Raw genomic sequence first — 23395 nt, forward strand, 5'->3', positions numbered from 1 at the left:
TAACAGGTGTTGAAGTACAACACAATAATACCGAAATCACTCACGTACTGAACACTGCTGCAGATGCTGGACATCGCTCCTGCTGGGACACACTGTTAGGGTGGTCGCCTTCCGCAACTGGGGTGCTAAATATCCTGGTTCACCCCACTGTGGTGATCACTGGAATCCCGTTGGCTTTATGAGTGAGCACAGGAGCTTTGGCTGGGTGAAGGAACTGTTCAGAGTACAGGCCGCCGGCCTGCGAAGCCCAATAAGGGCCTTGTTAATTATACCCAGGAGGCAGGCCAACCTCAGCAGGTCTGAGTATTGGACTCCTGGAATAGTAACGACGCCATCAGCTGAGAAGCAGGAAGTCACTTCCTCACGTTCCATCGACATTGCATTAAATCAATGTAAGATCAGGGTGCTAAGAAGGAGACCCCGTGTCCTAATGCCCCCCACTAGCGCCAGACACAGAAACGGAGCTTAAGATGGTTACAGAAAACGGAGTTTGGTAGCTCCTGGCTGGCAAGAAACCACTTATCAGTAGCTGGGGTGTGAAATCCTCCTTTCTTCATTGCTTATCGCTCCGGTCCCCACTTCCCCCGTTTATCTGTCTGGTCTCTGCCTGGTTCTTTGGTTGTTTCTGCCTGTCACAGAGTTAAGGCTGCTGGGTGTCAATGAGTGACGGTGCTGGGGTAGGGCTGGTCAGAGGATTTTGTTGCACTGGGTTAGGGTTGGTTAGTAAAATGTCAGTATAACGATTGGTTAAGGTTCAGCTAGGCGGGACTCAAGGAAATTCGTTGGGAACCGACTCCAGGACCCAGCCCCAGGATCAGAGCTGCCAGACCCCAGTGCACGGCCAGGGACGCCGTGCGGAGACCAGAGTCCCCCAGATGGACCCGACCCCGACTGGCCAGCGGGAACAGGTCACCTGTAGTATTGGGAGTGGTGAGCAGTGAGCAGCGTGCGGTTCCCGGCCCACTGTCAGCGGCCCTCTGTGGCCATGCAGGGCTGGGTGTGGCTAGTAACTGAGGAGCCGTCGGGTTCCACGTTCTCAGATGGCGGCTGCAGGGCCAGGCTGACTCCCCCCCACACACACACACGGCTCTGTGGGTCGGGGCAATGGGGAGCTCGGTCGTGGCAGCCAGCTGGAGGCAGGAGCTCAGGACAGACGTGGCAGGTGGGGGAGAAATAAGAGAGACTGATACAAACAGATACACCTCACTGCTGATCCGCAGCCCGTTAGCCCAGCCCTGCCCCCCCAGCTCTGCCGGTGCCCCTCACTCCCGACCCGCAGCCCCTGCTAGCCCAGCCCTGGCCCCCAGCCCTGCTGGTGCCCCTCACTCCTGATCCGCAGCCCCCTGCTAGCCCAGCCCTGCCCCCCAGCTCTGCCGGTGCCCCTCACTCCCGACCCGCAGCCCCTGCTAGCCCAGCCCTGCCCCACAGCCCTGCTGGTGCCCCTCACTCCCGACCCGCAGCCCCTGCTAGCCCAGCCCTGGCCCCCCAGCTCTGCCGGTGCCCCTCACTTCCGACCCGCCGCCCCCCGGTCGCCCCGCCCTGGCCCCCCCAGCCCTGCCGGTGCCCCCCACTCCCCAGCCGCAGCCCCCTGCTAGCCCAGCCCTGCTAGCCCAGCCCTGCTGGTGCCCCTCACTCCCGACCCGCAGCCCCTGCCAACCTGGCCCTGTCCCCCCACTCTGCCGGTGCCCCTCACTCCCAACCCACAGCCCCTGCTAGCCCAGCCCTGGGCTCTCCCCACCAGTCAGGCCCACAGGTGGCAATTCCTGGTGATGGGAACATCCAGCCAATGGATCAACCTCCCAGCTCTGCCCCACCCCCAATCCCAGCTGCGGGCAGGAAATGCTGCAATCGCCTGGTTCAGCAATACCCGCTGGGAGGGGCCGAGGGTAACCAGCAGGAGTGGGGGGGGGGGCTGTGAAGGAGCATGAAACCCAGGGGACAGACACCCCCAGGAAACAGCAGAGTCACCCACCCCGACCGCACACACTGTTCCCTAGCTGCCGAAGGGCAGGTGGGAGGGTACGGCTGGGAGGGGCCCTGTGGGGCTGCCCTGCCTGTGGGTCCAGGCTCACAGCACAGACCCCCCGCCCCCCGCACTGGATCAAGATGGGTCCTGCGGTGGGTGCTGGAACTAGGGGGTTGTGCCCCCCCCCCAGACGTGGTTTCCATCCTACGCAGGGTTTGCGGTTCGGGTCAGTGGCTCTCAGCCCCCCACTGTCCATATGGCTCCAGCCCGCCGGGTCCTGCTGCAGCGAAGGGCAAAGCCCAGAGGGTCCCAGCCCAGGGGTGCGAATCAGGCCTGGCCCAGTGGGGCCACCCGGAGCCCCCAGCCTGCAGGGATGGCCTGTGCCTGGGGGGGGGCCCTGCCCGGAGCCCCCAGCCTGCAGGGACGGCCTGTGCCTGGGGTGGGGGCCCTGCCCGGAGCCCCCAGCCTGCAGGGACGGCCTGTGCTCGGGGGGGCCCTGCCCGGAGCCCCCAGCCTGCAGGGACGGCCTGTGCCTGGGGGGGGCCCTGCCCGGAGCCCCCAGCCTGCAGGGACGGCCTGTGCCTGGGGCCCTGCCCGAGCCCCAGCCTGCAGGGACGGCCTGTGCTCGGGGCCCTGCCCGAGCCCCAGCCTGCAGGGACGGCCTGTGCTCGGGGGGGCCCTGCCCGGAGCCCCCAGCCTGCAGGGACGGCCTGTGCTCGGGGGGGGGCCCTGCCTGGAGCCCCCAGCCTGCAGGGACGGCCTGTGCTCGGGGGGAGGGCCCTGCCCGGAGCCCCCAGCCAGCAGGGACGGCCTGTGCTCGGGGGGAGGGCCCTGCCCGGAGCCCCCAGCCTGCAGGGACGGCCTCTGCTCGGGGGGGCCCCACCTGGGGCCGGGTTATAACACAATGGGGTGCAGGGGGCCCAGCTGAGCTGGTGACCCAGTCGCTGTGGGGCTGCCCTGACCTCGTTGTTCACCCCCTCAGGCCAGCCGCCCCATGGACCAGCAGCGGGTTTGTATTTACTGCCAGGTCATGGAATAAATGTCGCTCGGGGCCAGGCCCAGCTCGGGGGTGCAGGCGGCTGGTTTTCGGGTTGCCACGGGGGCTCCTTGGGCTGCCCCCCATCAGCTCAGCAGCTCCCGTTGTCCAGGAACCGCGGCCAATGGGAGCTGAGGGGGCGGCACCTGCAGGTGGGGGCAGCTTCCTGGGAGCCTCTTGAGGTAAGTGCTGCCCGGAGCCTGCACCCCGAAATCTCTCCTGCACCCCAAAGTTCTGCTCCAGCCCTAAGCCCGCACCCCAAGCCCTCACAGCCCCCCGCCCCAACCTGGAGCCCCCTCCCTCACCCCGAACCCCTCATTTCTGGCCACTGCCCAGAGCCTGCACCCCCCAGCCCAGAGCCCTCACCCCCTCCTGCACCCCAACTCTGTGCCCCATCCCGGTGCCCACTCCCACACTCTGAATTCCTAATTTCGGGCTGCACATAGATCCCACACCCCCACCGTACGCCATCCCCAGCCTGGATCCCCCTCCTGAACCCCAAACCCCGCATCCCCGGCCCCACCCCAGAGCCTGCACCCCCAGCTGGAGCCCTCACCCCCTCCTGAACCCCAGCCCCCTGCCCCAGCCCGGTGAAGATCAGCGAGTGAGTGAGGGTGGGGCAGAGCGAGCGACGGAGGGAGGGGGTGGCTTGGGCCGGGGGCAGACGGGGTGTTCGCTTTTCTGCAAATAAAGTTGGCAACCCGAGCCCAACTCTGACCCCCCCGGGACCCACTGTGACCCCCTCCCCGCCCCCGCTCCAGGGGGATTCCCCATAGGCCAGGCCTTAGCGGGCTGCTGGTCGGCCAGTCCTGACTCCATGGCCTGGGGCTCCGACGCCGGGCGGGGCCATGGCACAGGCCCCGTGAACGTCTCTGCCTGTTCCAGCGACGCCGTCCCTGATCGGCCCCACGCGGCATCGCCCCTGAGATGGGGCCCAGGCGGGAGGGACGGGAGCCCCTGGGGCAGGGGGATCATTCTCAGGGAGGCGGCTGGCTGGTCACTAAGGGGTTAACTCCGGGGGGTGTCCTGCCCCATAAGCTGCAGCCAGGCCCAGAGGGGCTGCAGGGATGAGTCCGGGGCAGTTTGTCTCTGGCCCTGCTGAATTCAGCCCCGGCCGGGCAGGAGATGGAGACCGAGCACCTGGCAGGGGCACACCTGGGACACGGGGATGGCCGTGGGCAGGGCCCCTGAGCCCCAGATGTTGGGGGGGGGGGACTGAGCTGGGCGCCCCCAGCCGTGGGTCAGGCAGACGTGCGGTCTGGCGCTGAGGCCACGTGTGGGGCCTTTGATCTCACTCTGCTCCCCACGTTCCCCCCCCCCACCATGCTGGGCCGTGAGACGCTTCCCGGTTGCCGGGCTGTGAGCCCCCTGGCGACCCCCTTGTGACGTTCCCGGGGTTATCCGGGCCGGTGATCTGCTGGGTCACTCCGACCCTCGCCTCGGGGGGCAGCCTGACCCTGCTCTGCTGTGAGAGCCCCCCTCCCTCCCGGGCTGCTCACGCGCAGACGCTGGCGTGTCAGCTGCTCCCGGCTCCCGAGTGACACCAGCCCGTATCTCCGGCCCCAGACACAACCCTGGGAAGCTCCGACGTGCAGTGCCCAGTTGTGCCCGCTGGACGTGACAAGCTTACAGGAGTTCGGCAATTTAACCAACACACTGACATTTACCCGGCTTGTTATCCCACGGGGGGGGGGGGGTCTCTGCTTCAGGTGGAACAAACAGATTTATTAACCACAGAGACGTTTTACGTGATTCTAAGTCAAAGCACAAGTCAGTTTTGGTCAAATGAAATAAAAGCAAAACACATTCTAAGCTGAGCTTAACCCTTTCAGTGCCCTTACACACTTAGCTGCTTCTCACCATGGGCTGGTCGCCCCTCAGCCAGGCTCTCCCCTTAGATCAGCGCTTCAGTCGCTTGGTGCTGGAGTCTGGGGATGGAGGTGGAAGCGAGAGAACACGGCAAATGTCTCCCTTTTATCCTGTTCTTTCTTCCCTCTTGGCTCTGCTCCCCCTGTGACAGAGCGATTCTGGCGGGACCCAACTGAGGTGCCAAATCAGGACCAATTGCTTAAACTGGGCAGTCACAGCCCTAGGCTGGGGTTTTTCCACCTCTAAGGCAAACCAAACCAGCCAGACAAAAAGGACTTTGGTCTCACCCCACTGGCTAACCACAAGTCACACAAGCAATTTCCTTAGACACTCCAGTCTCCCAGCATCACCACCAGTGCACTCGTCCTGGGGATGAATGGTTAGGAAAACCAACACCCCAATAAAAGAAAAAGGTTCCCTCGATCCCAAAGGACCAAGCCCCAGACCCAGGTCAATATACACATCAGATCTTACCCACAAATCACGCTGTTGCCAATCCTTTAGAATCTAAAATCTAAAGGTTTATTTACAAAGGGAAAAAGGTAGAGATGAGAGGTAGAATTGGTTAAATGGAATCAATTACATACAGTAATGGCAAAGTTCTTAGTTCAGGCTTGCAGCAGTGATGGAGTAAACTGCAGGTTCAGGTTAAGTCTCTGGAGAACATCCCCCGCTGGGATGGGTCCTTCAGTCCCTTTGTGCAGAGCTTCAGTTTGTGGCAAAGTCCCTCCAGAGGTAAGAAGCAGGATTGAAGACAGGATGGAGATGAGGCATCAGCCTTATATATTTTTTTTCCAGGTGTAAGAACCTCTTTGTCCTCACTGTGGAAAATTACAGCAAAATGGAGTCTGGAGTCACAGGGGCCAGTCCCTGCATACTTCGCTGAGTCATAAGGCGTGCCTGCCTTCTCTCCATGGGTCAATTGTGTAGCTGATGGTCCTTAATGGGCCATCAAGCAGGCTAAGCAGAGCTAACACCAGCTCCGGGTGGAACCAGCCGCCTGGCGAGCTCAGCACCACCCAGCGCCCCCGGAGCCGGGCACAGAGAGAACGGCCTGGTGCCTCCTGTCTGCCAGGGACGGGCCTGGTGCCTCCCACTGCCTGGCTGGAACCAGCCCCTGCGACCCAGGCCAGACACAGCTCCGGCCGTGCCCCCGGCACACGGCTCACCGCGGTCACCACACCCAGTGCTGCCGGCTCGGGGCAGGGACCTCCCGAGCCCCTTTGGGGGCTGGTCTGGAGACGTCAGGGCCGGGGGCCCCGTGAACCCCTCAGTGCCCTGTGCCCTCCGCCAGGGGTCCCAGGGCCCGTCCGGGCGGGTGGGTCGGCGTCGCTGCTCACAGCTCTGCAGGGGAGAACTGCCCCCGGGAGGGGAAGACGTGGGGCCGGGCACTGGGGGGAGGGTGGGGGGAAGCCCTGGGCAGGGACCCCTGGCCCCAGTTTGGGCACCAGCCGGGCACTGGGGAGACCCAGGTCTGAGTCCCTGCAGCCCCACAGTCTCCCCGTGGGACCAGGCCGGTCACTGAGCCGCCCGGGCCCCTCCGTGCAGTGGGGAGCTCCCGCGGCCTGGTGTGGGACACAGAGCGCCAGGCCCAGGTCAGGCGGGCAGAGAACAGGGCACGTGCCCCAGGCCGGGGGTGTTTGGTCGTGAGACGTCACCAGCCCAATCCTGTGCTGGGCACAACGGAGCCAGAGCCAGTCACAGGCGCCGACTTTCTGATTTCCTCGCAGGGGCCCAGACGCTGCGGTGATGGGCCCAGGGAGCAGCATGGACAGACGGACGGACGGACCGCCGGGCCGGGCGGTGACTGTTCCTGCCCTTTAACGCGTCATCGACGGGACGTCGGGACCCAGGCTCAGGGACGCGCATTTCCCAGCATGCCCCGGGCCCCTCCCAGCAGGCCCCGGGGGCAGGAGGGGGCGTCACTTCTTCAGCTCCTCGTACACGTCCGGCTGTCGGGGCTGCAGCGTCTGGGGGAAACGGGGACGATTCAGCCAGAGACGCCCCAGGGGAGAGCTGGGGACCCCGCCCTGCAGGACCCAGCCCCCAGCTCCCCACATGGGGCCACAAGAGCCCCTCCCATCCTGGGGGGCCCATCCCTCCCCGCCAGTGCTGGGCCACCCCAGCCCCTCCCCTCAGCCCTGGGGCTCCTGGCCGGTCCCCCTCTGGCTCACTCTGCCCCCCTGGGGGATGTGATAACCAGCCCCGTTCCCAGCCATAGGGCTTCTGAGGGGGCAGCTCCCCCCTCCCTCCACTGGGTCCAACCCCCCTCCGGGGCAGGATACAGTGCAAGGGGCCGGCGCTCACCTGGTACGTGGGGCTGGGGTCAGGGGGACTCCCGGGCTGGGCCTGGGGGAGACAGAGGCAAGAGGGTCGTTAGCACCAGACCCCAGAGACCCCACAGCTGAGCTCGGGGGGGGGTCCCTGGGACAGTCAATGGGACCCCGGGTTTGTGTAAATCCCCCACCCCTGCCCAAAGGGGACAGGGTAAACTGGCTGGGGGCTGCGGGTCCAGACTGAGGGGCACCCGCAGAGGAGGGGGCGGGACTGGAATGGGGCAGGGGGACTGAGCCCTTGTCACTCACCACTGGCCCCGCCCCAGCTGTAGGGGGCAGGTTCTCGTACACTGGGACGGGTGCCTCAATCTCCTTGGGGGTCTTGTTCCGGCAGCGAGAGTCTGGGAGGAATCATCAGAGATGCTGGAATTGGGGTGCTGGTCCCAGCCCCCCCCCTGCTCTAACCACTAAACCCCACTCCCCTCCCAGAGCCAGGGAGAGAACCCAGGAGTCCTGGCTCTCCGGGGTGGGGGCTGTTACTCACAGAGGAAATAGGCCCCGACTCCGACCAGCGCCGCCCCCGCCAGTGACCCAATGACGATCCCAGCGATGGCCCCAGCAGAGAGACCTGGACGAGGGGCGTCTGGAGGAGAGACTGGAGGGGGGTTGGATCAGACATTCAGCCACAATCCCCTCACCCCGCTCCCTGCAGCCCAGCACCCCCAGCACCATGCTGGGGCGTTGGTGCCAGCACTGGGATCCCTGTGTCTGCAGCGCGTTGCTCCATCCCAGGGACTCACCCGTCCCTGTCACCCGCACGGCGACAGACGCCCAGGCAGTGCGGCCGGTGACGGGGTTGTGAGCCCGGCACTCGTACGTGCCCTGGTGATCTAAGGTTGTGGGGTTAAAGGTCAAGCTGCTCCCAGTCTCGTTAGTGTCGCTGCCGTTGAGACCCCAGCGATAGCTCGGGGCTGGGACGGAGTCGGTGACACACGTCAGGGTCAGAGGGGACCCGAGAGTCAGGGCAATGGGTCCAAGCGGGTCTATCCTGGCAGAGTCCGGCCCATCGGCACAGAGAGGGACAGGGTCAGGGGATGGCTGGAAGCAGTGAGGGGTTCCCCCTATAAACAGCCTCCTGCCCCACCCCAGAGGCAGCTGCATCTCCATGGCTGGGTGATGCTGCCAGGGCAGGGGCAGCGTGGCCGGGGGACGGGGCTGCAGTTACTCACAGGCCAGCGTCACGGTGCTGGGCTCGCTGCGTTCAGTGCTGACGGGGTTCCTGACCTCGCACTGGTAGGTCCCGGCGTCGCCCCAGGAGAAATTCTGCACCGTGAGGGTCCGGTTGTCAGGGGACAGCCCCAGCCGCTTGTTGGGTGCGATGTACGACCCGTTCTGGAGCCAGAGCACGGTGTTGGCGCTGAGGGAAGTGTTGCACGTGAGGGTGAGGGTCCCATTCTCGGGCACCTGGGTTTTGCTGGCTGTCACCATGGGCTTGGCAAGTTTTTCTGTGCAGGGAACAGAGAGAGCGTTACCGTGTGTCCTGCCCCTCCATCCACCTGGGATTGGGGCCACCGCCCCGCGGGACTGGGGGAAGTGTCCTGTTGTCACTGCCCTGCGGTGTCGTGGGAAGGGTCCTTCACCCTTTGCCCCTCAGAGCTGCGGAGACGGGCGGTCGCCTTCTGGGCTCCGGCAGAGGGTCCCTCCCCGGCGTTGAGTCTCACAGTTATTGGTGCCTCCCTGAGGCGCTGGCTCCTGGAGTCCTGTGATTTTCAGAAGACTCTCGGCTGTTGTTGCACCATATCCCAGGCTCCGTCTCGACAGCAGGATTTTCAAGCCGATCCCGTGACGGTTTGGGCCTGAATCAAGGGTCAGGACCCCACAGGTCGCTTGGTGCTGCTGGCATTGCCCCGTGGGCACGGCCCTGTGCCGGTTCCTTGCCGTCCCCTCTGACCTGGACGGCGCTGCCCATCCCAGACCCGGGCCGGGGGTGGGGGTGACCTCGCTGGTGCATCGTGGGCAGTCAGCCAGAACCGCTCACCGTCCCCAGGGAGATCGGGGTGACGTCCTGGTGGGGGACAGGCGCCCAGCCTAGCACTGCCCCCCATTCCTACCCAGCCCCATAGCTCAGCAAGGGCCTCGCAGCCCCAGGCCCCCTGGGTTCTCCCCACGACCCACGAGAGTCTGACTAGGGAGGAGACTCCAGCAACAGGGCCAAGGAAACCCCTCCAGTCTGAACCCCCTTCCCTGGGGGGCTGGGAACATCCCCTCCTGTCTGTTCCCTCAGGGCTCCCCCTACCCCTTGTCCCCCTCCGATTTCCCTGTCCTGCCCACTGGCTAATTCACTCTCCAGCTCCCCTTGCTGGGGGGCTCCGAGCAGCGCGGGGGCCGTGGGGGGCAGGCGAACCAGGAAGGAGCTGGTGAGTCCCAGGAGAGAATCAACAGAGCGAAGGAGGAAACAGCGGCTCAGGGAGATGGTGCCTCCCCCCCCCCGATCTGCCCCATCCGCTACCCACCCCCAGGAGGCAGCGCCGGGGCCAGCAGCGCCCAGATCTCAGGCAGGGACACAGACCCGGTGTGTGGCTGGGGGCCTGGAGCCAGCCCGTAGGGTGACAGCGGGTACAGACCGACACCCCCTGCCAGAGCCATGGCCACAGGCCCGGCCCAGGTGGGAACCAGCCGGAGGCGCCAGGGGGGCAGGAATCTGCTGTCTGAGCTGCAGTGGGGTGCGATGGGGGCGTCCCACAGACAACAGATGCCCCGGAGGGGCAGGGACAGGACGGAGCCGGGAGGGAGAGACGGGCGCAGCGCAGGGCACCGACCTGCTGATCGGACGGGTCGGACGTCGCTTGGCAGGCGACAGGCAGCGTCTGGCCCAGCTGCAGCACGACTGGGAGCAGCCCCCACAGGACAGAGCCCACGGGGTGGAGCTGGGCCCTGGGCCGGACCAGAGGGCAGGGGGATGTGGCTGGAGAGACAGTGAACTAGCCGAGAGCCCCCAGCACGGGGAGCGGGATCGGCGCCGGCAGTGACAGGCGACAGGGGGTGTCTGATCCAGACTGGAGACAGACGGGAGCGTCCCCTGGAGAACAGAGCTCGAGGGGTGAATCCAGAACTGAGCTGAAGACCCCAGACCCGGCTCCAGAGCCAGGCAGAGCCCAGGGCGCAGGAACGGCGCTGACCCGCGGGGTTGGTGCACAGAGCGACAGGCGACAGGGGATGTCCCAGGCGACAGGGAGCCCGGCTGGAGACAGGGCAGATGCGGAGTGGCCGGGGCGCCGGCAGGACAGAGGTGGGCGTGGGGCGCGGTGCCCGGCTCCTCCCCCGGTGTGAGGCCGTGGGAATGTTCTGGCTGTTCTGTGAATGCTGAGTGGGGGGTGTTGGCCTGGGAAGGTGGCAGGGGGCTGTGCTGGGACTGGCTGCCCTGGGGAGGGAGGTACCTGAGCAGGTAACCTGAGACCCGGGGGGGGGGGGGGGTGGCGGCCAGGTGACACCTCTGCCCGGGACACTGGACACAGGCTGGGGGAGGAGCTGGGGGGAGGCTCAGTGAGAGGCTGGAGGGAGTTTTGGAGCTGGCTGGGAAATGGAGGGGCCCAACGGGGCTTGGGCTTCCCAACGTGACTGTGGCCTCCCTGGGGCCCCCAGATGGACCTAACTAAAGGGGGTCCCATTGTCTGTGCCTTTAAGACCCGTCCTGTCCTGTGTTCCTGTCATCTGAATAAACCTTCTGCTTTCCCGGCTGGCTGAGAGTCACGTCTGCCTGCGCAGTGGGGGGGGCAGGACCCTGTGGCCCCCCCAGGACCCCGCTGGGGGGACTCGCTGGGGGAAGCGCACGGAGGGGCACATGCTGAATGCTCCAAGGAGAGACCCAGGAGGTGAAGCCGGGGGAGCTTCTTGCCCTGGGGACAGGCTGCTCCGAGGGAGAGGAGGCTCCCAGAGTCCTGCCTGGCTTGGTGGGGAGCAGTTCCAGAGCAGCGCCCGGGGACCCCGGGACACCCAGCCCCTCGATCTCTGCACTAGCCAGGAGGCTGGTGACGGGGTTGTGAGCCCGGCACTTGTACGTGCCCTGCTGATCCAAGGTTGTGGGGTTAACATTCCAGCTGCTCCCAGTCTCGTTAGTGTCGCTGCCGTTGAGACCCCAGCGATAGCTCGGGGCTGGGGCGGAGTCGGTGACACACGTCAGGCTCAGAGGGGACCCGAGGGTCAGGGCAATGGGTCCTGGGGGGGGGTCTATCCTGGCAGGCTGTAGCCCATCTACACAGAGAAGGAGGGGATCGGGGGAGGGATGGCACCAGCAGAGCAAGGTATAAACAGGTGCCTGCCCCACCCCAGAGGCAGCCGCATCTCCGTGGCTGGGTGATGCTGGCAGGGCCAGAGGGGCTGGGGAACGGGGCTGCAGTTACTCACAGGCCAGCGTCACGGTGCTGGGCTCACTGCGGTTGGTGCTGATGGGGTTCCCAACCTCACACTGGTAGGCGCCGGGGTCGCCCCGGGTGACACCCAGCACCGTGAGGGTCTGGTTGTCAGGGGACAGCCCCAGCTGCTCAGTGGGCGCGAGGGACGCCCTGTCCCGGAGCCAGAGCTGAGCCTGCTAATGCCCGGGAGACACTGACAGGCAGAGCCCCCCCTTCACCCCCACGATGAGCTGCCCCCGCTGGGCCTTGCCGGGCGGCTGGGTCAGGACTCGCACGCAGCGCCCGGGCGTTCGCCAGCTCCCTGGGCGGGTGCCAGCCCCCAGCTCTGGCTCTGGCCATCCAGCTCCTGGATGCCAGCAGGGCCCAGCGCCCCCCCCACCAAGCCCTCCAGGGCCAGCGCGGACCCCCCTGGGCTGGATATCAGCCCCCAATACCCCCCCGAGTCCCCCAGGGCCAGTCCCCCCCACCCTGCTGGGTCCAGTTTCACTTTCAGGGACCGGTGAGTGTGACCCCAACAGTTCCCGGCTCCCCCCCCCGCTGCAGCCTGGGGGGGGGCTGGATCTGGGGAGCCCTGGTGCAAAGGGCCCCACAGTGACATCATGAGCCCCCCTCCCCCGCAGGCTCCAAAACTTAGAAAAGCAGCAGAGATGCCCCGTGGGATCTGGGGACACCCCCGCCCTGGGGGGCCAGACCCCCCCCCCCACAGCCCCCGACAGCCCCTCACCAGCCGGGCTCATCCCCGGGGGAGACGCCCAGAGCCCCATCGCTGGGGCGGGGATGGCGGGGGGGGACACGGACGGGATCAGCGCAGCTCCGGGGGTGGCACTTACCATAGACGGGCAGATGCACCGAGCCGAGGCCGGGGCTGGTCCGGCTCTGTATCTGCACCGTGTAGCTCCCGGTGTAGTTGAGCATTAACCCCGCGATGTGCAGGACGCAGCCCGGCCCCGCTGTCTCCCGCCCCGTGTGGGCCGAGCCGTTGTTCTGAACCGGGGGGGCTGGGAAGTAGGTGAGGATCCGGCTGTTTCCATCATTGGTCGCTGATCGGTACCAGCTGCAGGACTGCAAGTTCTGTGGCGTTGGCTGCGGGGCCAGGCTGACGCCCCCTCCCAGCGGGGGGCTCGGCGGGGTGAGGACGATGGTCACTGGGGTCTGGGCCGGCGCCAGCTGGAGGCAGGAGCCCAGGACGGAGGCTGCGGGGGGGAGACCAGAGAGACTGATACTAACTGGTGCCCCTCACTCCCGACCTGCAGCCCCTCTGCTTTCACTTGCACTGTCCCCTGTTCCAGCCCCGTGTGTCCGGGACACCTGGGTCCCCCCACCCCCGCTCCACCCTCCCAGCTGCAAGGGGCCCCTCGCCAGGTGCTGCCCCGACACCTCTTCCTGCAGCGGGACCTGCCTCGACCCAGGGGCGGCGTCTCTGGGCCAGGACCCTGGAGTCCGGACCCACAGGCAGGGCAGCCCCACGGGGCCCCTCCAGCCTCAGACTCCCCCCCGTCCAGCCTCGTCCGCCCACTTCCCTTTCGCTTTGGAGCAAGGAACCAGGGAGGGGAGGGGGTAGGGGAGGGTCTTCTCCCTTCTCCCCCCGCCCCCGTGGGGTGCCTGGTCCCTGGGTCTCTGTGTGGGGCGGGTCCCGCCTGCTAGATCTGGGGGAGGGAGTTCAGTGAGGGGGGGCTGGGTGTGTCCCCCCCAGGGCTCTGGGATAGAGACACAAACAGCTGATCCCTGCTAATCCCCCCATGCAAAGCAGAAGCTGCGGGGAACAATGGGGCTTCTATGGGCCCCCCCGGGGCTTTGGGGCGCAGCCTCGGGTGGGACCCAGCCTGGGGAAGGAAGCGTCAGAGCCCCCTCCTGCTACCCCAGCCCTGGGGTGCCCCCACCCAGCTCTGCCGGTGCCCCTCAGTCCCGACCCGCAGCCCCTCTGCTTTCTCCGATTGGAGGCCTTTGTGTCCCGGACACCTGGGTCCCACGGTCTCCCCCTCTGACCTGCCAGGAGAATCCCTGGCCAAGGGCCGCCCGGTCTGTGGGGGATTCGCCCCATCGCCCGTCGCTGCTGCGGGACCCGCCGGGAGCTGCCGGGGCAGCAGAGACGCCTGGTTCCCGGCTGGGAGCAAAGGGCAGAGACGGGGAAGTGGGGAGGGAGCGGAGCTGGCACGAAGCCCCTCCCTTGCCCGGCCCAGCGCAGGGACGGGGCGGGGGGTGCGGCCCCTTCGGCACCTGCCCCCCCTTCCCGACAGCCCTGCCTGGCCCCGGGGGGAGGGGGACTCACCCACCCCTCCCCGCCCCCACCCAGACACCGGGGGAGGGGCGGGGGGGCAGGGTAGCATCACGGGAACTCCAGATGGACTCTCCAGCCCCACCCCCCACTGCTCCTTCGACGGGGGTGGGGGGTCCGGCCCTAGGGGGGGAGGGGGTGTCTCACGAGGGAGAAATCGTCCCCTGGGGGGCTGGGGCGTGGAAGAGGACAGGGCCCCACAGCCTCCAGGAATCTCCCCCCCCCAGATATCGCCCCCCAGTGGAGGTTGTGTGGAGGGGGGGCTCATCCCTGGAGGCCACCCGTGGGAAGTGGGGGGGGCAGAGAGACAGACCCCCCCCGTTCCCTCACAAACACACTATACACACCCACTCCCAGCTCTGCCAGTGCCCCTCACTCCCGACCCGCAGCCTCTGCTATCCCAGCCCCCCCCCAGCTCTGCCAGTGCCCCTCACTCCTGACCCGCAGCCCCCTGCTACTGCAGCCCTGGGCTCCCCGCACCTGTCAGGACCAGCCCCTCCCACCTGCTGACCACCGTGGGGCTGTCCCAGGGGGGCACCGTTCTCCCCCATGTCCCGTCCCTGGCAGGCGGGTGGATCCCTGGTGCCCGGCAGGGCATGAAGGGGGCTGTGCTGGGACCCAGAGTGACTGGGCTTCTCCTGGGGGGGGGGGTGAGTCAGGGCCAGGGATTGACTGGTCACGGGGCCCCCACCCTCCCTGTGAAGATCCCCCCCCGTGCGGTCAGCCAGGGCACGGCCAGGAGGAAAGTTGGACTCACTGAAAAGAGAAGCGGCCCAGAGACAGGGCACGTGGGGAACAGGGACCAGCAGAAACAGGCGACAGCCGGACCCAGACACCCCCAGCCGGACCCAGACGCCCCCAGCCGGACCCAGACACCCCCAGCCGGACGGACAAGCTGGTTTCACAAAGTCCAACCCAGCGCTGCCCGTCGGCTCCAAACACCCACTAAACCCGTCTCCTGGGGCCCCAGAACCTGGCAGGGCTCCCTGGGCCCCACCCCCAGCCCGGCCCCCCTGCAGCGAGGGGCAAAGCCCAGAGGGTCCCAGCACAGGGGAGCAAATCAGGCCTGGCCCAGCGGGGCCACCCCCCGGCTCAGCAGGAGGGGGGCAGAGAGCTCCCTCCCGGGGCAGCCCCGTCCGGCTGAGCCCTGCGGGGGGCTGGGCCGCGCTTCGCCAGCAGGGGGCAGCAGCGAGGGCCCAGCCCGGCCGGGCTCTGGCCCAGACGCACCCGGGTTCGGTGGCCAGGTGTCCGGTCAGCGCTGGTGACTGGGCCATTAACAGGCCGGTTATAACACCTTATCCAACCCCCCTGGTCCCAGCCCCCTGACTGCCCCCCTCAGAACCCCGACCCAGCCAACCGCCCCTGCTCCTTCTACCCTGACCACCCACCTCCTGGGACCCCCTGCCCCTAACCGTCCCACCGGGACCCCACACCTTATCCAACCCCCCTGCTCCTTGTCCCCTGACCACCCACCTCCTGGGACCCCCTGCCCCTAACCGCCCCACCGGGACTCCACACCTTATCCAACCCCCCTGCTCCTTGTCCCCTCACTGCCCCATCCCAGAACCCCCTCCCCTAGCCACCCCCCCAGGCTCCCCACCCCCCTGGCTCCCCGCCCCCCCCGCTGCCCCCCCCGCTCCCCACCCCCTTACCACACCGCTCAGAGCACCAGGACCGGCAGCCGCGTCACCGCGCAGTGTAGAGCACCGGGGAAGGCCGGCGGCTCTTGCAGCCCCTCCGCCCAGAGCGCTGGCGGCCGGGTGAGCTGAGGCTGCGGGGACAGGGACAGCGGGGGAGGGGCCAGGGGAAGCCTCCCGGGGCAGGAGCTCAGGGGCCGGGCAGGAGGGTCCCGCGGGCGGATGTGGCCCGTGGGCCGTAGTTTGCCCAGCTCTGGACTGGGACGTGAGCAATTTAGACCTTCTGGAAGCCAAATGATACTTGGCAAAAGGCCATTTCCCTTTATGTCTCTGAATAACTCGAAAGCAAAAACTCTAAATAAAATTCTGTCAAACAGACGATTGCAGATGATCCGAATGCAAAACGGGAGGAGACGAGAGGTGGCCTTTCCCCCTGGGAAGAAATGAGTGAAGGTAACTGCCCTGGCAAGAGGCCCACAGCGTGATAGCAACCAAGTGGCTATTGGCAGGTCTGGTTTTCCTGGCAGGTAGAAGAACGGCCACTGGTCTTAGCTGAGAGAGCAGGAGGGCGAGGGAATATCTTTCATTGGACCAACGACTATCGGTGAGCGAGACGAGCTTCCGAGCTCCACCGAGCCCTTCCTCGGGTCTGGGAACGGTGCTCTGGGCTTTTCTACAGCGGCACAACGGCACAGGGATTCTCCCGTCGCTGTGGTTAACCCACCTCCCTGGGAGGTGGAGCTGGGTTGGTGGAAGAATCCCTCCACCGAGCTGAGCCCCGTCTCCGCAGGGTTTGGTTCGCTTCCCTGCATCACCTGGGGGGGTGGATTTCTCACACCCCTGAGGGACATAGCTGGGTTTACCTAACTGTTTAATGTAGACCTTGCCTCCAAGTGTCCCAGCTACGTACAAGATGCAACAGATTGTCGAGCACAAGTAGTGAACATATATTTTAAAAAGAACAGGAGTACTTGTGGCACTTTAAAGACTAACAAATTTATTTTAGCATGAGCTTTCGTGAGCTGCAGCTCACTTCTTCGGATGCATAGAATGGAACACACAGACAGGGGATATTTATACATACAGAGAACATGAAAAGGTGGAAGTACCTGAACCAACAGGCAGAGTCTAATCAATTGAGACGAGCTATCGTTAGCAGGAGGAAAAAAACTTTTTGAAGTGATAATTAAGATGGCCCATAGAAGGTGTGAGGAGAACTTAACATAGGGAAATAGATTCAATTGGTGTAATGACCCAACCATTCCCAGTCTTTGTTTAACCCACAGTTAATAGTATCTAGTTTGCATATTAATTCAGGTTCAGCAGTTTCTCTTTGGAGTCTGTTTTTGAAGTTTTTTTGTTGCAAAATTGCCACCTTCAAGTCTGTCACTGAGTGGTTAGAGAGGTTGACGTGTCTCCCACTGGTTTTTGAATGTTATGATTCCTGATGTCAGATTTGTGTCCATTTATTCTTTTGCGTAGAGACTGTCCGGTTTGGCCAATGTACATGGCAGAGGGGCATTGCTGGCACATGATGGCATATATCACATTGGTAGATGTGCAGGTGTATGAGCCCCTGATGGCGTGTCTGATGTGATTAGGTCCTATGATGGTGTCACTTGAATGGATATGTGGACAGAGCTGGCATCGGGCTTTGTTGCAAGGATAGGTTCCTGGGTTAGTGTTTATGTTGTATGGTGTGCGGTTGCTGGTGAGTATTTGCTTCAGGTTGGGAGGCTGTCTGTAAGCGAGGACTGGCTTGTCTCCCAAGATCTGTGAGATCTCTCTTGTCTTTTACTTCCAGCTGCTGGTACAGTTCCCCCCCCCCCCACCCGCCCCGTGCAGCTGCCAGCTGGGCTATTCTCTAATCCCATCGCGTGCGGCAGAGAAGGGCTGGTGAACGCTGGGTTCTATGTAGTGTTTTATCTGGGGTGAATCTGTGCATCGCACTGGGGAGAAATGACCCCGTGTTAATTTATGCAAATGACAGATGTGCACTGGTTGCTCAGGGCCCCAGAGACACGTCTCCTCTTTAATTGAGACCCGATCGAACGCCCAGCATTGGGGGCCCCTCCCCTGACTGTAACGGACACGGGACTGAGCTCCAGATGTTTTGTTTGGCAGGTTAGATCCTGTCCAAATCCCACTGCTGGGGAATGTTCTCTGCCTGGTCCCAGAAAGGTTCACAGGCGACTCCACCCGTTCGTCCCCTAGCCGTTTGCCTCACCAATTCCCCAGTGTCCTGCCCAGGTTCTCCCTGCCCTGTAACGTTCCCATGGGCTGGAAACAAGCCATTCGGCACTGGACAGCGGCGTGACCGCAGAGGTGCAGCAGGACCCCTGTGGAGAGTTGGCTGGATGTGAGGACTGAGCTCTCGCATGAGTGGAAGGCAGCACAAAACCCAACAGCCCCTCAGCTGTCGATAACCGACTGCCCCGAACATGGAAAGTGGGGCATGGTCCTATTAACCACCAATTACCACCAATCTTCTCAAGGCTGCTGGTGGTGGGCGGGGTCTGGGACCTCTGTCAGACCCAGCTCACCCCACGGCTGGAAGGAAGAGCCGTGCTGAAGAGCACCTGGCTGCTTATGGAGTGTCAGGGGCTGTACTAAAGACAGTGTCCGACCGGTGTCTGGTGACGTAACCCCTTGGAAGGAAGGTCCCTGAATCAGGGGGGGTTTAGGGCCAGGCTAAGTCGTTATACGGAGGTAGGCCTCAGACGGACAGGGAAGGAAACGTTGGGTTTCTAGAGCTTGGTGAGCTCATGGGGAAATGGCACAATAGGTGGGTGTAGATAGTGTCACGGGGGCGGGGGGAGTCCTGCCCTGCACCCCTCTTCCTGGGACCCACAGTGACTCTCAGCCAGCCAGTAACACAGAAGGTTTATTGGACACAGGAGCACAGGATACAGCAGAGCTCGTGGGCAGAGCCAGGACCCCTCAATCTGGTCCTTCTGGGGGTGCAGGGAGCTTAGTTCCCAGCTTGGGGTTCCCTGCACTGCACCCCCCCAGCCCCAAACCGAAACTGGCCCCCCCTCTCCAGCCGGCCCCCTGCCTTTGTCTAGCTCCCAGGGCATTGGTTTTGACCTCCCCCCCCCCCCCCCAGCTCAGGTTACAGGCTCAGGTCCTGTCCCTCACCTAAAGTCACCCCCGGCTCTCCCATCCCCCACACAGACAGTCCCTACTCCATCACACCAGCCCTGGGACCCAGGCCAGACACAGCTCCGGCCGTGCCCCCGGCACACGGCTCACCGCGGTCACCGCGCCCAGCGCTGCCGGCTCGGGGCAGGGACCTCCCGAGCCCCTTTGGGGGCTGGTCTGGAGATGTCAGAACCAGGGGCCTGGGTGGGGACCCCTGGCCCTGGTTTGGGCACAGCCGGGCACTGGGGAGACCCGGGTGTGAGTCCCTGCAGTCCCACAGACTCCCCATGGGACCCAGGCCGGTCACTGAGCCGCCCGGGCCCCTCTGTGCAGTCAGTGGGGAGAATGGCCCAGCCCCCCACCGGGTGGGGACAAGGCCTCCCAGGGGCCCAGACGCTGCGGTGATGGGCCCAGGGAGCAGCATGGACAGACGGACGGACGGACGGACCCCCGTGCCGGGCGGTGACTGTTCCTGCCCTTTAACACGTCATCGTCAGGACCCAGGCTCAGGGATGCGCCTTTCCCAGCATGCCCCGGGCCCCTCCCAGCATGCCCCGGGGGCAGGAGGGGGCGTCACTTCTTCAGCTCCTCGTACACGTCCGGCTGTCGGGGCTGCAGCGTCTGGGGGAAACGGGGACGATTCAGCCAGAGACGCCCCAGGGGAGAGCTGGGGACCCCGCCCTGCAGGACCCAGCCCCCAGCTCCCCCCACGGGCCCCAAGAGCCCCTCCCATCACTTCCCCGCCTGGCTGGGCCCCCTCAGCCCCTCCCCTCAGCCCTGGGGCTCCTGGCTGGTCCCCCTCTGGCTCACTCTGCCCCCCGCCCCCAGCTCTGGGATGTGATAACGAACCCCATTCCCAGCCATAGGGCTTGTTGGGGGGCAGCTCCCCCCTTCTCCCGCTGGGTCCTACCCCCCTACAGGGGAGGATACAGGGGCCAGAGCTCACCTTGTATGTGGGGCTGGGGTCAGGGGGGCTCCTGGGCTTGGCCTGGGGGAGACAGAGGCAAGAGGGTCGTTAGCACCAGACCCCAGAGACCCCCCAGCTGAGCTCGGGGGGGGGAACACCCTGGGACAGTCAATGGGACCCCGGGTTTGTGTAACCCCCCCACCCCCACCAAAAGGGGACAGGGTAAACTGGCTGGGGGCTGCGGGTCCAGACTGAGGGGCACCCGCAGAGGAGGGGCTGAGCCCTTGTCACTCACCACTGGCCCCGCCCCAGCTGTAGGGGGCAGGTTCTCGTACACCGGGACGGGTGCCTCGTTCTCCCTGGGGGTCTCGTTCCGGCAGCGAGAGTCTGGAACGAATCACCAGAGGCGCTGGAATTGGGGCCTTGACTTCCAGCCCCTCCTCCCGCTCTAACCACCAGCCCCCACTCCCCTCCCAGAGCCGGGGAGAGAACCCAGGAGTCCTGCCTCCCAGCCCCCCTCCTCCCTCTCGCTCTAACCCACCAGCCCCCAGTCCCCTCCCAGAGCCGGGGAGAGAACCCAGGAGTCCTGGCTCCCAGCCCCCCTCCTCCCTCCCGCTCTAACCCACCAGCCCCCACTCCCCTCCCAGAGCCAGGGAGAGAACCCAGGAGTCCTGGCTCCCAGCCCCTGCTCTAACCACCAGCCCCCACTCCCCCCAGAGCCGGGGAGAGAACCCAGGAGTCCTGCCTCCCAGCCCCCCTCCTCCCTCGCGCTCTAACCCACCAGCCCCCACACCCCTCCCAGAGCCGGGGAGAGAACCCAGGAGTCCTGGCTCCCAGCCCCCCTCCTCCCTCTCGCTCTAACCCACCAGCCCCCACTCCCCTCCCAGAGCCGGGGAGAGAACCCAGGAGTCCTGGCTCCCTGCCCCCCTCCTCCCTCCCGCTCTAACCACCAGCCCCCACTCCCCTCCCAGAGCCAGGGAGAGAACCCAGGAGTCCTGGGTCTCCGGGGGTGGGGGCTGTTACTCACAGAGGAAATAGGCCCCGACTCCGACCAGCGCCGCCCCCACCAATGACCCGATGACGATCCCAGCGATGGCCCCAGCAGAGAGTCCTGAAGGAGCACCTGGGGGAGGGGGGGCGTCAGGAGGAGAGACATGGGGGGGTGTTTGGATCAGTGGTTCAATCACAATCCCCCCACGCGGCTCCCTGCAGCCTGGGCCCCCCAGCACCCATTGGGGGCAGCACTGACTGCCAGGGGAGAGCGCCCCCTATTGAGCCACTGCCCCGCTCCCTGCAGCCCGGGTCCCCCTAGCGCTGTGCTGGGGCGTTGGTGCCAGCACTGGGATCCCTGTGTCTGCAGCGTGTTGCTTCATTCCAGGGACTCACCCGTCCCTGTCACCCGCACGGCGACAGACGCCCAGGCAGTGCGGCCGGTGACGGGGTTGTGAGCCCGGCACTCGTACGTGCCCTGCTGAGCCCAGGTCGTGAGCTTAAAGGTCAAGCTGCTCCCGGTCTCCTTAGTGTCGGTGCCGTTGAGAACCCAGCGATAGCTCGGGGCTGGGACGGAGTTGGCGACGCACGTCAGGGTCAGAGGGGACCCGAGGGTCAGGCCGATGGGTCCTGGCGGGTCTATCCTGGCAGAGTCTGGCCCATCTGCAGAGAGAGAAGAGATCGGGGGATGGATTGCAGGTCCCCGTGTAAACAGCCGCTGTGCCTCAGCCCAGAGATGGCTGCATCTCAGCACCAGGCCAGAGAAGCTTGTATAAACAGCCCCCATTATCCACTCCAGAGGCAGCTGCATCTCAGCAGCAGGGAAGAGGCCCTCCATAAACTTCCCCTGTGCCCCATGCTGGGGCGGGGGTGCATCTCCATGGCTGGGCGATGCCGGCAGGGCAGGGGCAGGGCGGCCGGGGGACGGGGCTGCAGTTACTCACAGGCCAGTGTCACGGTGCTGTTCTCGCTGCGGTTGGTGCTGACGGGGTTCCTGACCTCGCACTGGTAGGTCCCGGCGTCGCCCCGGGTGACACCCAGCACCGTGAGGGTCCGGTTGTCAGGAGACAGCACCAGCCGGTCACTGGGCGCGAGGGACACCCCGTCCTGGAGCCAGAGCACGGTGTTGGCGCTGGGGGAGCTGTTACACCTGAGGGTGAAGGTCCCATTCTCCAGCACCTGGATTTGTCTGGGTGTCACCGTGGGCTTGGGCAGGATTTCTGGGAACAGAGAGAGTCACTGGGGGGAGCAGCACAATGGGATTCCTGCCCCACTGCCCCATGGGGGATTCAGACCCAGCTGCCTGGCAGCAGTAGTGAGCTGTTACCCAGCTGCAAACTTTAGTGTAAGGCTACTTGGGAAAGCGTGGAATTCTGGGAGCTGGGACTCCTGGTTCCATCCCAGCTCTGGGAGGGGGAGGGGGGTCTGAGCCAGGACTCCTGGGTTCCTCTGTCCCAGCTCTGCGAGGTGGGGCGTGTGAGCTCTGTGTGGGGAGGTCTGTGTACCTGCACAGGGGGCCCTGGAGGCCCATGCAATGCAGAGAATCAATCCCAACAGCGATCGCAGTGCCTGGGGTCGGGGTCACTCCCTGTCTATGTTCAGGTCCACGTAGGCTGGGGCAGGTTCTGGCTCCCAGTTCAGGGAGGGAAAAGGGGGGGGCTGGGGGCCCAGAGCCCCACAGCTTGGGGGGGTCACCGTCTCTCAGGTGCTGGGGTACCTGGGTTGCCCCACGGTGTCTGAGTTTGGGGGAAGGTTCCCCCCGTGACCTAGCTGGGTTCTTCCCAAGGGGGAGACGCCCAGAGCCCCATCGCTGGGGCGGGGATCGGAGGGGGCAGGGCCCAGGGACAGCGCAGCTCCCGGGGTGACACTTACCAGAGCCGCGCAGAACCACCGTGGCGAGGACACGGCTAGTCGGGCTCCGTATCTGCACCGTGCTCGGCGGGACGATGGTCACTGGGGTCTGGGCCAGGGTCAGCTGGAGGCAGGAGCCCAGGACGGAGGCTGCGGGGGGGAGACCAGAGAGACTGATACTAACCGGTGCCCCTCACTCCCGACCTGCAGCCCCTCTGCTTTCACTTGCACTGTCCCCTGTTCCAGCCCTGGGTGTCCCACACACCTGAGTCCCATGGTCCCCCCTCCCCCCGGTCTCTCAGGGATTTGCCCCATTGCTCTTTGCTGCAGTGGGACCTGCCTGGGTCTGTGCGTGAGGCTGGATCTGGGGGGAGGGAGTTTGGGGGGGGGAGCTGGGTGTGTCCCCCCCCAAGTGCTCTGGGACAGAGAGACACAAACAAACAGCTGATCCCTGCTAATCCCCTCATGCAAAGCAGGAGCTGTGGGAACAATGCAGCATCTGATGGGTCCCACCCCAGGGCTGTGGGGCGCAGCCTTGGGGAGCCCAGGGATGGAACCAGCCTGGGGCAGGAAGCATCGGACTCTGCTCCTGCCAGCAAAACCCTGGGCTCCCCCCAGCTCTGCAAGTGCCCCTCAATCCTGACCCACAGACCCCTGCTAGCCTGGCTCCCCCCAGTTCTGCCGGTGCCCCTCACTCCTGACCTGCAGCCCCTCTACTGGCATTTGAAATGGTGCCTGTTGGAGGCCTTTGTGTCCCGGACACCTGGGTCCCACATTCTCCCCCTCTGACCTGCCAGGAGAATCCCCGGCCAAGGGCCGCCTGGTCTGTGGGGGATTCGCCCCATCGCCCGTCGCTGCTGCGGGTCCCACCGGGAGCTGCCAGGGCAGCAGAGACACCTGGTTCCCAGGTGGCGTTAAAGGGCAGAGACGGGGGGAGCGGAGCTGGCACGAAGCACCTCCCTTGCCCGGCCCAGCGCAGGGGGTGCGGCCCCTTCGGCACCCTGCCCCCCCTTTCCGACAGCCCTGCCTGCCTCC

General features: G+C 65.3%; 2 protein-coding genes across 4 annotated transcripts in view; both read right to left on the reverse strand.

The window, feature by feature from the left end:
* LOC120390130 (carcinoembryonic antigen-related cell adhesion molecule 1-like) overlaps window positions 1-13661 on the reverse strand; it is a 76335-nt gene extending 62674 nt beyond the window's left edge. Inside the window, exons 1-2 of the mRNA XM_039512458.1 lie at window positions 13546-13661; window positions 12390-12752 (exon numbers count right to left, since the gene is read on the reverse strand). Of these exons, the coding sequence (XP_039368392.1) occupies window positions 12390-12752; window positions 13546-13600 (418 nt within the window). The 5' untranslated portion in view covers window positions 13601-13661. The remainder of the gene's footprint in view (window positions 1-12389; window positions 12753-13545) is intronic.
* Window positions 6193-23208, reverse strand: LOC120390133 (carcinoembryonic antigen-related cell adhesion molecule 20-like). 3 transcript variants are annotated; one of them, XM_039512465.1, is made up of 8 exons: window positions 23151-23208; window positions 22382-22510; window positions 21454-21729; window positions 20906-21172; window positions 20547-20642; window positions 19815-19906; window positions 19559-19600; window positions 19109-19233 (listed from the first exon to the last, which is right to left on the reverse strand). In XM_039512465.1, exons 1-8 carry the CDS (start codon window positions 23203-23205, stop codon window positions 19186-19188), a joined length of 1005 nt encoding a protein of 334 aa, XP_039368399.1. In that variant the 5' UTR covers window positions 23206-23208; the 3' UTR covers window positions 19109-19185. The 3 variants fall into 3 exon arrangements, with proteins under 3 accessions (XP_039368401.1, XP_039368399.1, XP_039368400.1); XM_039512467.1 differs by lacking the exons at window positions 19109-19233; window positions 19559-19600; window positions 20547-20642 and adding exons at window positions 6193-6841; window positions 7179-7220; XM_039512466.1 differs by lacking the exon at window positions 19559-19600 and having other exon boundaries at window positions 19119-19233.
* Window positions 23209-23395: the final 187 nt, after the last annotated feature.

Source organism: Mauremys reevesii, linkage group 24, assembly GCF_016161935.1.
Source record: "Mauremys reevesii isolate NIE-2019 linkage group 24, ASM1616193v1, whole genome shotgun sequence".
NCBI lineage: Eukaryota > Metazoa > Chordata > Testudines > Geoemydidae > Mauremys > Mauremys reevesii.